Source organism: Cnephaeus nilssonii (genome assembly GCF_951640355.1).
Source record: "Cnephaeus nilssonii genome assembly, chromosome: 6".
In the NCBI taxonomy this organism is placed as follows: domain Eukaryota; kingdom Metazoa; phylum Chordata; class Mammalia; order Chiroptera; family Vespertilionidae; genus Cnephaeus; species Cnephaeus nilssonii.
This window is the reverse complement of record NC_137077.1, coordinates 80,794,579-80,810,782: the sequence shown is the minus strand read 5'-3', so window position 1 is coordinate 80,810,782 and position 16,204 is coordinate 80,794,579. Positions and strand designations below refer to the sequence as shown.

Sequence of the window (16,204 nt, the reverse complement as noted above, 5' to 3'; positions counted from 1 at the left end):
ATTGTAAAACTAACTCTCTGCACCTTGGTTTCTTATCTGAATAAATGAGAAATCTGAACAACTTATAATTGCATTCCAGCTCTGAAATTCTTATTAGAACCTTTTTGACTCACTTATCCAAGATGCGTCTGAAAAAATAAACATTACTTTTGCTTTAGTAAGAAGCTACCACTTTTAAGAAATTATTCTCTAAAAGAGAATTAGCAATAGCATATGGTGTCTTTTAAGTCAAATTTTCCCCATTTTATTAAATTTTTATAACTGAGATGTTATTTTGATAAAGTAAGTCTCTTGTCATGTTTTAGATTTTATAAAGTTCCTTCTGCTTTTCAACCTAATCCCTGGGTACAGAAAATAATCATCTTTTGAAATTACCTTATATATATAATTTCTTTTGCCAGTTGAAATACTTGAGTAGTTTTTTTAGTCATGTCATTTTAGTCTAAAATTATACTTTTATCCTCTGTGTGCAAATTGGTACTATTGACAGAGAACATTCAAATCTGTAGAAAAATTTTATAAGAATTTATTAGAGTTTAATTTGAACCAAAAAGAGATATACCTGGAAGCAAGATCTCTGTAGACAGAGCAATGCTTCCCAGGACAGTTTGCAGTTACTTTTTTGCATTTAGAATTAAGGAAAGAACAGCAAGGAAGATTACATGAAGGTGGGAGAAAGCAAGGCAGGGATTACGGAATAATTAACGAGATTATGTGCTCTCTTCCAGGGGTCTAAAAAATAGGCATTTCAAAGTATTAACCTAGATCAGTGGTCGGCAAACTGTGGCTCGCGAGCCACATGCGGCTCTTTGGCCCCTTGAGTGTGGCTCTTCCACAAAATACCACGTACCCTAATTAAGTTAATAACAATGTACCTACCTATATAGTTTAAATTTTAAAAATTTGGCTCTCAAAAGAAATTTCAATTGTTGTACTGTTGATATTTGTCTCTGTTGACTAATGAGTTTGCCGACCACTGACCTAGATGTACAAAAACAATGGGCAGAGCTCGCTTAGAGCAAAGATAAACCTTTCACTAAAGAAGTTAAAGTCTGGGGCATGACTACCTACCATGACCTGCTCAGTTAAGAATTTATAATCAGATCATCCTGAGGTTATTTTCCATTAGATTTATTACAGTATCCCTTTTTTTGTCCACAGTATGCATATTTTAATGTCTTAGAAGTATATAGAAAATTATAGATTCTTGTGTTTTCTTCAGTAAAATCTTATAGTTTCACAATTTGATGATTAAAGTGACATTTTTCAGCTGAAAGCAACAAGTCTCAGAGTGTTTAACACTTGTTCCTAATTTAATACAATCTTCTCTTTGGTCAAAGTTTAATTATTTGTATCCCCATATTGCTGACATTATTAATGCAGTGTCTAAATGCAAAGTAAACTGGATATAATTTAGTATGACTTACTAAAGATGAATGAACAATCGGATTAATCACATTAAGTCTGCTGATAGTATCTATTTCCATATCTATGCATGTAGGTATTATAGATGTAATACTAGTAACTTTGGAACCATAAACAATAACATGTAATTTCTGTGAAAGTGTACATTTTGTCTTTGCAACATGACAATATAGGGCAGTGGTTCTCAACTGAGGTAATTATTGCTGTCCTCCTTCCCTTGGGGACATTTGGTAATATCTAGAGACATTATCCATTGTCACAACCAGGAGGTTTTATTGGCATCTAGTGCGTAGAAGCAAAGAATGCTATTAAACATCTGCATTGCCATCAATGCAGAGAACAGTTCACAAAGAATTATTCAGTCAAACAGTCAATAGTGCTGTGATTGAGAAACCCTGATAAGAGGAAAGTCACATCTTGCTCAGCACATGGTATTTAAAGTGCTGTTTGTTCATTTTCTGTATTATTTATCTGAATCCACAAAATTGCTTGTTGCAATCATCACCAAAAATAGTAGACAGAAACTAGAAAGAAAAAGTATGTTAAGTTTAAGAGTGGTCAAGTGGAATAAAGAATTGTATTTATTTGGCCCCAGCCAGTGTGGTTCAGTAGTTGAGTGCCAATCAGTAGACCACAGTTCGATTTTTGGTCAGGGCACATGCCCAGGTTGTGGGCTCGATCTCCTGATCCCCAGGGAGGGACATGCAGGAGGCAGCCGATCGATGATTCTCTCTCATCATTGATGTTTCTCTCTCTCTCTCTCTCTCTCTCTCTCTCTCTCTCTCTCTCTCTCTTTCTCTCTCTCTCTTCCTCTCTGAAATCAATAAAAATATATTTTTTAAAAATTTACAAATTGTATTTATTTGGGATTGAATTAAGACTTAGGTTGTAAGAATATTTAGTACCAAACATTTGCTTTTATATAAAATTTTTGTCAATCAAAGTGTTAATTGCAGCAACTACTTTACTAAATACATATGTTTGCTGATATTAGGCTCCAAGAAAACCATGCAGTTGAAATGAAAAAAGTGAAAGCAGAAGTAGAGGATTTAAGGTGCCTTCTGACCCAGTCCCAAAATGAGGCACAGAGTTTAAAATCTGAACTTCAGGCTCAAAAGGAAGCAAATTCAAGAGCTCCAACAAGGACAATGAAAAATCTAGTGGAAAGGTTAAAGAGCCAATTATCCCTTAAAGAGAAACAACAAAAAGTAAGTAACAACAGAACATTGTCAACATTCAGGAAATACATGTGGTAGATTGCTTTTAGAGTAGACTTGTAAAAGATGATGGTATCTCTCTCTCTCTGTTGTAGGAAAGAGTATGAGCCTCATTTTATGCTGTGAAGTAGGGGTTTTTAAGATAATTGTTTTAAACAGCCTGATTTGTGGGTTATCTGTAGAAAATAAGAGGAAATCTTAGTCCATTATTTCCTTTACTTTTCTACTGGGATTTTATGCTACTGTGAGGCTATTTTAAACAATTTGAATAACTGAACAATTTTGAAAAATTTGGGGAGTAAGAGGGAATAAGAAAGGCTAAAGAAGAAGGTTACAGAGATACTTTTATGAAAAGAAGTTGTTCACTGGGTTATCTGATTTATTAGTTTTTAATTTATCAGATTTGATATACTCAATTGTCTTATACACTGAGTAGCCAGATTATTGTGATCTCTGAACTACTACTAATAATAATCTGGCCACTCAGTGTATATCCTATATAATAAAGGGCTAATATGCAAATTGTCCCCTTGACCAGGAGTTCGACCAGTAGGCAGGCCGGCCAACTGCCCATGTCCCCTCCCCCTGGCCAGGCTGGCCAGACTCCACCCATGCATGAATTCATGCACCAGGCCTCTAATACACACACACACACACACACACACACACACACACACACACACTGAGTGGCCAGATTATTATGCGTTCAGAGATCATAATAATCTGGCCACTCAGTGTAAGTTACTGTTGTTTTTCTGTGCTAGCTCAAGAAATTTATTGGCAAATTCTAAGCCTTTTTTTAATCTTGTAACTTTCCTAATGTATTTAAATTCAATTAATTTCATATGGAAGTATGTCTTGAGTAATTTGGGTAAATACCTAAATGTGGATATTTGAAACCAAAACATACTTGGTTTTTGTAATAAAAGTTTCCTGATTTAATGCTGTGTTCCCAAAATTATTAATGCCAAGATTTTGAACTCTCATACTCAATTTTAAAATAATTGAATTCAGTTACTAAAGGAAATTTATTTGAAAAAGTTGGGTTATTAATTTGTGATTATGTTTGCTTAAATATATGGCATTTTAGGAAAATAGTTGAAAGTAATAAAGCCTACTTATCTTTAGTATTATATATTGCTCATGTAAAATAATCAGATTTTCAAAAAAAAAGTGATATATCTGTTGTAATTTTTAGGCACTTAGTCGAGCACTTTTGGAACTCAGAGTGGAAATGACAGCAGCAGCCGAAGAACGTATTATTTCTGCAACCTCTCAGAAAGAGGCAAATCTCAATGTTCAACAGATTGTTGATCGACATACTAAAGAGCTAAAGGTGAACATAAACACATTTATTAATATAAAAAAATCATGATAATTCCATTGGAAGAGAATCCACCTTTTTAAAAAAAATAATAAGTATCTTTATTATACTTATGTACTGATTATCATCTTGGAATTAGCAAAATATAGGCTATTATAAACTACTCTTCCTAATAGAATTAAATTTAAAAACATTTACATATGATTTTTAAAGTGTATAGATTTTTTTTTCTTTCCTTTCCCATATCAGAATTTTCTATCTGGTTTCTGCTATTTTATGAGTTAATTAGCTTTGTTTTTTATTCCCTGAAATAGTTTATGAAAATCATGTAGTTCTTGACATTTAATCTATAGAGCTATCTGGCTCTGAAGACTATTTTTGAAATTATTTATTATTTTTTGGCAATGTATTTTATTATTTTCTTACCTGATTGTTAGGTTTGGTAATTTAAACTTTTTTTTCCAAAATATATATATTTCATAATGATATTTAAATTTCTTTACACAAGTTTCATATACTATATTCTGAGTAAAATGAAAAAATCTTTTTATATGTTGTTTTTGTTTATAATTTTAACTTGCTCTTTGTTTATATGTATATGTACGTCACTACCATTAAACTGTATAATGATTAGATTTTACTCATATTTTTAAAAATATATATTTTATTGATTTTTACAGAGAGGAAGGGAGAGGGAGAGAGAGTTAGCAACATCAATGAGAGAGAAACATCGACCAGCTGCCTCCTGCACACCTCCTACTGGGGATGTGCCTGCAACCAAGGTACATGCCCTTGACTGGAATCGAACCTGGGACCTTGCAGTCCGCAGGCCAATGTTCTATCCACTGAGCCAAACCAGTTAGGGCAGATTTTACTCATATTTTTTTAAAATAAATTTTTAATATATTATTATTGACTAGGGGCCCAGTGCACGATTTCATGCACCTCGAAAGGAACTGTGGGCCACGAGGCTGTGGTAGGCACGGGACGGGTCTTGGCCCATCTTCTGTGCCCCTGCCCAGCCCCTCCCACCATGGCCCCTGGTCCCCTGTCTGCCGGCAGCCCCGCTCCCACCGCTGCCACTCCCACATGCTGAGAGCGCTGGGCCCCACTTGCACCTACTGACTGCGCGGAGCAACTGGGGCCGGTGCCAGCAACAGATGCAAGCAGGACCAGCACCATCAGCAGGTGTGAGCATAGTAGACAGTAAAAATCCATTATTTAATAATTATAAATCAGTAATAACCCTTTGTTAATGTCTTCTTTAATACCTTTCTCTTTTCTTGTAATGACTTTTCTGAATTCTTCACATTCTTCAACTCCTTTTCCTCAAAGCCTTTTCTAATTTCTCTGGGAAAATTTATGTTTTCCTCCTAGCTGCATTATAATACTACTAATTTCTGTTATTATTACTAGCAGTACTTTTTGCCTGCATTAATTTATTCAAACAAAACATTTTTAAAAAATATTTTTGTATTAATTTCAGAGAGAAAGGGAGAGGAGAGAGCGATAGAAACATCAATGATGAGAGAGAATCATTGATTGGGGTTGCCTCCTGCACGCCCCTCACTGGGGATCGAGCCTGCAACCTGGGCATGTGCCCTGACTGGGAATCGAACCATGACCTTCTGGTTCATAGATTAATGCTCAACCACTGAGCCATGCTGGCCAGGCTCAACAAACCATATTTTAAGTATCAGTATTTCCATCACTGTTAATGTATAGGACAGCTAAGACCTCCTTCCTGTGTATACTTTCTTAAGCATATTGTCTAGTATTGCCAGCACCCTTTCATGTCTTGTCTTTACAAAGTAAATTAGAAATTAATTCAAGTCAGAGATTTCATTTATACTACTCAGAAGTTTCATAATGTTTAAAACACTGCTGTGTACATTGTACTTGTTTCTTTAATAAATTAGTTCAGCCACAATGAAACATTTACTTATCCTTATTTGATAAAATTTTTGCCTTAGGTATATTTTGAAGATGAATTGTTTTAGATTGTTTCTTCATGTTTTGTTTTATATTTTTTTCTCAAGTAAACTTGATTAATTGGAATGAAGATGGAAGAATATATGTAGTTTGTGGTTGTTTTTTTCCCATGTATACTTAAACATTTAGATTAAAAACTTTCTTAAGTCTCAATGCTATAATTTCATATTATATTGCTTTTATCATTGATATTTGGTGATTTGTGAAATAAATGTTTCTTTATTTTATATATTAGTCACAAATTGAAGATTTAAGTGAAAATCTTTTAACATTGAAAGAAGCTCTTAAAACAAGTAAAAACAGAGAAAATTCACTAACTGATAATTTGAATGACTTAACTAATGAACTACAAAAAACACAAAAAGCCTATAATAAAGTGCTTAGAGAGAAAGATGAAATTGAACAAGAGAATGATGAACTGAGAAGGCAAATAAAAAGACTAACCAGTGGATTACAGGTAATTTTATATTGTGATAATATCTTTGATTTATATGTAGGTAGCAGTTCATTCCCACTTTTTAATTTCATATATAATATTTGCTGGAACTAGCTTGCATGTCCCCTTGATTAATTTAGCTAATTCCTTCAGTGATCGCCACTGTATTTATAATTTTAGAGAAGTATATCTTATTGAAATGCAGAAACAGTTACCATGTTATATATCAGTAGTGTCATTCAGAATGTTTGGTAAACTATGGTCTCAGAAATTTTCTGTAGTTGAAATATTTGGTGTGTATTTTATTTGATACTTTTTTACTCATAAAATGTTAAAATGCATATTATTTTTCAGGGCAAAACTCTGATAGATAATAAACAAAGTTTAATTGAAGAACTCCAAAAGAGAATTAAAAAGCTAGAAAGCCAACTAGAAAGAAAAGTGGATGAGGTAGAAATTAAACCTATGAAAGAAAAGGTATGTGGAGAAACATACTGATATATTTAAGGTGGTGCAAGACTAAGTTAAATATGTAATTGATGAATAGCTAATATACTATATTAATTTGAGGACCTAATACATATTTTAAGTGATATTGAATAATATAGAGAAGTCTAAGACAAGTGTACTTGAGGAGACCCCTATAATGTAACTCTTACTTGGAAATTACTACATCATGTTCATGTCATTTTCCTGACATCCAAAAATCTCTGCACATTTTGTTTATTTATTTATCACTTCTCCCAATGTAATTGTTGACATATTGGTGATTTGACCTTTGGGGAAGAAGCTGGGCATTTTTACTCTTCTACCTTGACCCAAATGTGTCCCTTTTTTTTTTTTTTAATATATTTTATTGATTTTTCACAGAGAGGAAGGGAGAGGGATAGAGAGCTAGAAACATCGATGAGAGAGAAACATCGACCAGCTGCCTCCTGCACGCCCCCTACCGGGGATGTGCCCGCAACCAATGTACATGCCCTCGACCGGAATCGAACCTGGGACCTTCCAGTCCGCAGACCGACGCTCTATCCACTGAGCAAAACCGGTTTCGGCCCCAAATGTGTCCTTTTATCCTTCAACTAGTGGTCCAGTGCACGAAATTTGTGCACGGGGGAAGGGGATGTTCCTCAGCCCGGCCTGCACCCTCTCCAATCTGGGACCCCTTGAAGGATGTCCTACTGCCGGTTTACAGGGATCGGGCCTAAACTGGCAGTCGGACATCCCTCTCACAATCTGGGACTGCTGGCTCCAGCCGCTCACCTCCCTGCCTGCCTGCCTGATTGCCCCTAACCACTCTGACTGCCGGCCTGCTCACCCCCAACTGTCCCCTGCCGCCGGCCTGCTCGCCCCCAAATGCCCCCTGTGCCAGCCTGCTCACCCACAACTGCCCCCCGTGCCAGCCTGCTCACCCCCAACTGCCCACCCTGCTGGCCTGCTCACCCCCAACTGCCCACCCTGCTGGCCTGCTCACCCCCAACTGCCCCCCCGCTGGCTAGCTCACTCCATACTGCCCCCCCCCCCGCTGTCCTGATCACCTCCAACTGACCCCCACTGACGGTCTGCTCACCCCAACTGGCCCCAGCTGGTCTGCTTACCCCCAACGGCCCCTGCCATCCCATCCTGGCCTGATCACCCCCCTGGCGACCCAAGGTCCCATCCCCTCCTTTTTTACTTTTTTTTTTTTTCAGCGCCTCCTTGAGCGGAGGCCAGGGCTGGCTGGAAGCAAGTATCTAGGATTTATTGATCTTCTATAATTGAAACTTTGTGGCCTTGAGCGGAGGCCAGGGCCGGCCAGGGCAGGCGGGAAGCTTGGCTTTCTCCATCGACGGGGGCAACCCAAGCCTCCTGCTCAGCTCCAGCTCTGTGGCCGGCCGCCATCTTGGTTGGGTTAATTTACATACTCCTTATTGGCTGGTGGGCGTGGCTTGTGGGTGTGGCGGAGTGATGGTTAATTTGCATGTTTCTCATTTTTTTATTAAGGTATTATATGTGTACATATCTTACTCTTTTATTAGTGTAGATAGGCAGGAGTATTATTTCAGGGTCAACAATGTGACTTGGAATATAGTCAGTATTTACAGCAATATTAAAGTAACCAATCCACTCTTAAATTGATTCTATAAGCGAGAAAAATTGCTTAAAATTTTCATACAATTTAAGTAAAATATTTTATAATAAAAATTACCGATAGTGCCCTGGCCAGATGGCTCAGTTGGTTGGAGCATCATCCTTGTCTGGCACATGCCAAGGTTGCAGATTGATCCCAGATCAGGAAGCAACCTAGTTGCAGATTGATCCCTGATCAGGAAGCAACCAATCGATGTTCCTCTCTCACAGCGATATCTCTCTCTCTGTCTCTCTTTTTCTTCCTTCCCCTCTCCAAAATCAGTAAACATGCCCTCGGGTGAGGATTAAAAATAGAATTAACAAACCTTAGCTAAAATATGTATATATAGTTAATTTTGGATAAATGATAAACTGAAGACTTTTATCTTGTTGGTAGCATTGAAAATATCAAAAGTGATCTGGGAAATATTGATGGTAGTGGTAATGTTTGCCCCTGAAGAAAATCACAGTGGAGGAACTATGGTTAGGAAAAATTTACCCAGAAAATATTCATATTTATAAAATAAATTTTCATAACATGAAAACTACATATTTTAATGACTCTGTATAGAAAATAGGTAATGGGACTAAATGTTTTAACAGAGTATATTACAAAAAGTATCAAAATTGACCAATGTCAGTATAATTTTGATGAAAATGCTTGATTTTATACACATGGAACCACAACATACTTGCTGTCAGAAGCTTTATTGGTGAAAACTGGAAGATCAAAATGTCTTTACCCTTCTAGATTGGTCTCTTTGCTCTCTCCTTCCTGGCGAAAAGGTCTAAATAGTCCTTGGATACCAGTTCCTAACCTGATTCCCATCAGAATACCTCAATAGCTTTGTGGCTTTCCCTGGACTCCTAATCTCTGTTTCAGCTTATTTCTCCTTAAATTAGATAATAATATTTCTATTACCAATTTCTCAAGATTATTTTGACAGTGAAATAATTGTGAAAGTTTTTTGTAAGCCATCAAGTTCATCCCAGTGTACGATGTTATTACTAACTAGAAATAGAAAGAGAACAGAGAAAGTTACAGTAATAGTAAAATTTATAGCTATGAGTCTAGTGAGATTGTTCTTTCAGATTACACAGTGCTGGGCATTCCTAAGTCATGAATATTTTTATACTCAAAGAATCCTTTCATTGATTATAAAAACAAATTTCAACACATTTTCCTCCGTAAACAATGCTTGTAGCCTGTCTGTATTTAAAAAAACCCACCCCCATGCCTTGCAGTCCTGTTTTTCTTATGATAATTTACTTTTCTCCATAGCATTTATTACTACCTGACAGACTAGAGATTTCCTTAGCTATGTGTTCTTCTTTTGGTCTTCAAGCTTTGATGGCAGAAATGGCCTATTTGGTTTATTGTTGTCTCCTTAGCACCTAGAACAGTCCCTGACAAATAGTAGATGCTCAGTATTTGTTGAATGAATGAAAAATTTTAAATGTAATAACATTATTCTGAAATCTACATGTAAGAAGCAGTTGGAACAGAAAATATCAAAAGATAACTTCTCTCTCCATCCTCTCTTCTTGCCTTCTCTTTCCCAGTCTAGAACAGACCTTGGTGACATTTGCCTTTGTTGTTTTTATTGTTGTTGTTGTTCATTTTTTAATTATTTTCTTTCCTAAATCTTAAGAGGGTAATGTCAGATGGGATAGAATTACTCAATCCCTACAAAGCACTATATGATGCAGAAAAATTTACCTACATATATTATGCCCCCAACTAATATTTATATTTCTGGAGGTACATAAAATTCCTGGTTATATTTCAGAAAAAAAAAAAAAAGAAGTTAATGACTATCAAACACTTAGTGAAGTTTTTACATTTTTTAAAGGATACTTTTTAGCTGAACTAAATAAAAGAGATTAAAAACTTAGCTAGTATGAGAAAAGTTAGTTTTGAGAAAGCAACTTTTTAAAAATGTTTTTATTTTTAGACAGAAAGGAAGGGAAAGATAGAAACTTTGATGAGAGAGAAACATCATTGATTGGCTGCCTTTGCATACGCCTCTACTGGGATCCAGCCCACAATCAGGCCATGTGCCCTGACTGGGAATTGAACCAGCAACCTCTTGATTCATGGCTCGATGCTCAAACACTGAGCCACACCAGCCGGGCAACTTATGTTAGTTGGGCATTTGACTTTCAACTGGCTGTTTGACTTAAAGTTATGGTTGTTAACCCTTCCAGCCCAACATTCTTTTTTTTAAAGTAAACTAGAGGCATGGTGCACGAAATTCGTGCACGGGGGTGTGTGTCCCTCAGCCCAGCCTGCACCCTCTCCAATCTGGGACCCCTTGAGGGATGTCCTACTGCCTGTTTAGGCCCGGATCGGGCCTAAACGGGCAGTCGGACATCCCTCTCACAATCCAAGACTGCTGGCTCCCAACTGCTCGCCTGCCTGATTGCCCCTAACCGCTTCTGCCTGCCAGCCTGATCACCCCCTAACCACTCCCCTGCCAGCCTGATTGATGCCTAACTGCTCCCCTGCCAGCCTGTTTGCCCCTAACTGCCCGCCCCTGCAGGCCTGGTCATCCCTAACTGCCCTCCCCTGCAGGCCTGGTCACCCCTAACTGCCCTCCCCTGCAGGCCTGGTCCCCCCCAACTGCCCTCCCTGCACGCCTGGGTCTCCCGCAACTGCCCTTCCCTGCAGGCCTGGTCACACCCAACTTCCCTCCTCTGCCATCCTGGTCACCCCTAACTGCCCTCCCCTGCAGGCCTGGTCCCCCCCCAACTGCCCTCCCCTGCACGCCTGGGTCTCCCGCAACTGCCCTCCCTTGCAGGCCTGGTCCCTCCCAACTGCCCTCCCCTGCTGGCCATCTTGTGGCGGCCATCTTGTGTTTACATGGGGGAAGCCATCTTTGTGTTGGAGTGATGGTCAATTTGCATATTACTCTTTTATTAGATAGGAGAATACAGTGTTTCATAATGTCTTCTTTACTATTCCAAATGAAATTCCTTGTTAATATAAACTAGTACCTACATGCATAATTTTAAATTTATCATTATAAATGCCCTAAATAAAAGATAAATGAAAAACATAAAAGAAAAAAATTATGAAAATAGTATGTTTATATATTTTTCATATTTCAGCAAATATAAATGCTCTGGCATGACTACCCTAAAAGTCATAATGAGGTAGTCTGTCCTTGCACCTCTAGGTTGTGTTAATGTGAATTCAGAGCTATGAATGCAGACTAATACTAGTACAATATATTCTATTGGCAGCTCATATGTCGCAGTGGCATTTCCATTTATAATCTCATTTCTAAAATGATACACAATTTTTGGTACAGTTTTTAGCAAAATTATATGTACAGATTTTCCTTTTATAAGGTTGTTGCATTCCTAGAAAGTTTATTACATAGTAAAATCATTAAAAATTGCTTGGTAGCCTAACCGGTTTGGCTCAATGGATAAAGTGTCGGCCTGCGGACTGAAAGGTCCCAGGTTTGATTCCAGTCAAGGGCATCTTGGTTGTGGGCACATCCCCAATAGGAGGTGTGCAGGAGGCAGCTGATCAATGTTTCTCTCTCATCAATGTTTCTAACTCTCCCTCTCCCTTCCTCTCTGTAAAAAATCAATAAAATATATGTTTAAAAAAGTAAAAAATATATAAGAATTGTTTGGTAGAATGAAGATATAAGTTCTTAGCTCAGATAGTTGTGAACAGAATTTTTAACTATATGAATGCCCAGTAGGACATCTCAAACTTGTGCAGTACATGGACTGTTTTGCTCTTTCCTTGGACACTTTATCTTAATTATCACAAGCCATGACACCTATCCCTAAAGGGCCCTAATTCCTTCCCTGTCCCCCATCCATTTTAGCACTTATCACACTAACATGACTACAATTTTTCTTTTCTTGTTTTTTTGTTTTTTTGTTTGTTTGTTTGTTTGTTTTCTATCTTTTGCTCCATTTCCCTAGTGCATACACTCAACCAACATAAACTGGACTCTAATATTCATGAAGATAGATTTTTGTTTGTTTGATTTATTCATTGCTTCTATTCTTAGGTAGTACCTGGTACATATCTAGCACTAAATAAATATTTGTTGAATCAGAAAAGTAATGTTCATTGAAGATTTGAAGGGGCCCTGATGCTAGGATATTGCTATGGGGTGACAGAATTGGGTTGGTCATTTATACATATAGAATCTTTGATACAAGCTTACTGTAGTCATGATTGTCTATATTAAAAATCTTCATTTAAAGACTCCGTAAGGGTGTTATCATTAGTTCAAACTGTTCCCCAGAATTGTATTTGTCAAGTTATAAAATACAGGATACTTAAACTGAGGGTCATTTTTGCTAATACCTTGGCATGTCTAAAAATTGTAGAAGTTAAAGCCTATTTATATTCTCAGAAGGATTGTTTTACCATTGTTCTAATAAGTTGTAACTGATAACTCTTAAAATAAAATTTAAAAAAATATTGGTAATTTTCTTCCTCCTTTATTATTGTTTATAGAGTGCTAGAGAAGAATTAATTAGGTGGGAAGAAGGTAAAAAATGGCAAAGCAAAATAGAGGGAATTCGAAACAAGTTAAAAGAGAAAGAAGGGGAAATTTATATTCTAACAAAGCAGTTGAATACTGTGAAGGATCTTTTTGCCAAGTGAGTGTAAAGTAAATCTAATTAATTATGTGTAAAGTCTTTAATTGACCTGGAAGTTATATAGTTTTATTGTTCTTGATAATATAAGAAATTATCTCATTTTAATTATGAATTATTATCTGTGATTTTTTATTTTCTTTCTTTAAAATGTGTTTTGAATGTATTTTAACAACTTATAAATGGGGTTTCCTATAATTTAAAAATAAGTTAGCTCCTAGGAAATGCAGAACAATCTGATTTTTGTATATTGATCTTGTAATGAGTAAGCTGCAGTTCAATAAATTGAACAAGCCACACAGTGGATGGTATATTTTCATGTTTCTTATTTAATCCCACAGAGTTGATAAAGAGAAACTAACTTTGCAGAGGAAACTAAAAACAACTGGCATGACTGTTAATCAAGTTATGGGAGTGCAAGCTTTGGAGTCAGAAAAAGAATTGGAAGAATTAAAAAAGAGAAATCTCGACTTAGAAAATGAGATATCATATATGAGGTACACTATTACTTGGAAATGTGCTATCTATACTAATAAAAGGGTAATATGCTAATTGGACTGGATAGTCTGGACGTCTTCCAGACGTCATTCCGGACGTCCCTCCTGACAAAGCCAGGGGCGTGGCCGGCCTGCAAACCACCTGCAGCCCCTCGCCTCGGCCGACCCCACCCCCAGCATGGACCCCCATCCTGATCTGGGGCCCCCTTCAGGGCAGGCCAGCCAGCCCCACCCATGCACTAGGCCTCTATCCTCCTATATAATAAAAGGGTAATATGCAAATTGACCCTAATGGCAGAACAACCACTGGACCAGTCACTATGAGGTACACTGACCACCTCTTGGTTCCTTTCCCTGGCTGGCAGGATCGATGACCTGATGGCCACCCACCACGGGGGTGGGGCCGGTGAGTGGGCAGGAACAGCCGACTTCTCGGTCCCTTCCCCTGGCCATCAGGCACTGGTCATCCGATGGTGAACGGGGAACCAGAGGTGGGTGGCGGCGGGGGGCGGGGCCGGCTGCGGGAAGCTGGGGAAGATGGCCCTGATCTCAGGCCAGGTCTAGGGGCTGTACCCGCGCATGAATTTCGTGTACCGGGCCTCTAGTTCATTATAATGAAGGAAACTGGTTGACCCATAGAAACTGATGATATGCTAGTAAACATGTACCTATTTTAAAGTTGGGTTCTGTTGATGGCTTTTCTGAGTTGAGATATTTCTTTTTCTTTATATGCCACATAATTTTGAATTGTATTCTTGAAATTTTGAATATTATGTTATAGGACGCTGGATTTTGGTTAAATTCTATGGAAAATTCTATTATAATAAAAATAGCTACATAGCAGGCAGTTGGTCTGGATAGGTTCAGGCCCAAAATTCTCACCTGCTTTCTGTGGGCTCTGATTCCATTATCAGTGCTATTGGCATCTGTCCTGCCTGTGTACCTCCCAGTTGACAGTCTGGAACGTGTCTTCTCTCTGTTAGTTCAGTCCTCAGAGTCTTCGGTGTTCACAATAGGATCAGATCCATGCATGTACAGCTCAAGGGTGAGCCCAGAAGTTCATAAACAACTTTATAATTGTTGAAGCTCCTCCCTTTCTGTGATTTCCCTGATACTTTCTTTTTCCCTATGGCCCCTTTAGGTACTTTCAACCAAAACTGGCTCTTTAGTTACCCTGTTATCTTGTGCAGTTCAGCAATTGTGTACATTTGCAGCCAAGCAAACAACAGAAGGGCAGGAAGGAGGTGAGGGGAGGTGGGGGAACTACTTTCTTCCTACCACCTTACCAATCGCAGCTCTGTACTAATTGGAGGAAATGATTTCCCTCCATAAAAATTTTGCCACCTATGGGTTCCCCTTGCTGTCTCTGCCATCACTGCCTATGGGATTGCTAGAGGGTTGAGGCATGAAAGACCAAATAGAAGAAAGAAATAATGAGGGATTCTTGTACACTTCGTGCTATAACTTGAAGGCTTCCCCAGAATACTCTCCCTCAGTGTTAAAACTCACTTTAATGTTTCAAGTAATGTTGTGTTCCAGCCAATAAATATCAGAGGAAAAGAAAACATAAATTCATCACCTGTTTGCTGATACTTCAAAGTCTGGCATTTTGTCCCAATCTATAAACTATTTACCTTTTCAAGTTCTTAAGTAGATGCTCCATGCATTTGAGAGACAAGATTGGGTGTGTTTACTCCCCTTTACCTAGAACCAGAACCCTGAAGGCCACTTTTTGGTAAATACTTTGAGATTTTCCTGGTTTGTTGTCTCTTTCCAAGCTTTGTCTTGGTAGTGCAAAGAAAAATAAAATCATATTCTAACAACAGCAGTTAAAACTGTTTATAATTTTCTGTTTCACTCTTTTCTTCCAAGATGAAGGTAGATTCCCTTTACCTAATTCATTTCTTCCTCTTCAAGGTGTTTATAAATGATCTGGAATCATGTTAAATGATCATTGTAAAGTTGAGTATCTACCTATCATATGTGGATATGAGGATACTTACCATTCTTCAATTTATTCGACTTTGTTTTTCTTTCTATTAATCTTCAAAAATTACCATTAGTGTTTCTTTATTAACATGTACTGTTGGGTCAGTATTAATGTAGTGTGAGCATGTGAAGTTGAACTCCTTTATAGGAATACTCATGAGCTTCTAACTTACATACTATCTGCTTTCCTTCTAAGTCATTGTTTCCTTAATCCTTCAGAATTTCACTAGATGGAGAAGGAAAATGTGATGGAAGAATTCTTCTTTCCTTTGACATCTCTTTATAGTTACTATCTGATCTTGGCAGTGGCTTCTTCCCTCTCTCTCTCTTTTTTTTTTTTCTTAGTCAAACTATATATTCAGAGCAAAACTAAATCCTTTTATTCTCCTTTGTGGCTTTTACAGGAATCAAAATATTTTAGTTTTTAAACCTTCAAATACTTTAGAGGTTTAATTGTTCTTTTTTCCTTAATGATGTGAATCTGTGTGGGCTGAAGTATTTGGAGAAGATTTTTGGTGTCCTAACATGAGGTCTATCTTTGTGAATGATCCATGTGCACTTGAGAAGAATGTATATTCTG

At 37.6% G+C, this 16,204-nt stretch overlaps 1 protein-coding gene across 7 annotated transcripts in view; it reads left to right on the top strand.

Moving 5' to 3' along the window:
• The window catches only part of CEP290 (centrosomal protein 290), a 119,152-nt gene that overhangs the window by 74,657 nt on the left and 28,291 nt on the right, over positions 1-16,204 (top strand). For all 7 annotated transcript variants that reach the window (XM_079774229.1, XM_079774226.1, XM_079774227.1 and 4 more), the window contains 6 exons: positions 2,420-2,633; positions 3,841-3,978; positions 6,194-6,415; positions 6,749-6,871; positions 12,996-13,141; positions 13,480-13,635. In XM_079774229.1, coding sequence (XP_079630355.1) covers positions 2,420-2,633; positions 3,841-3,978; positions 6,194-6,415; positions 6,749-6,871; positions 12,996-13,141; positions 13,480-13,635 — 999 coding nt within the window. The remainder of the gene's footprint in view (positions 1-2,419; positions 2,634-3,840; positions 3,979-6,193; positions 6,416-6,748; positions 6,872-12,995; positions 13,142-13,479; positions 13,636-16,204) is intronic.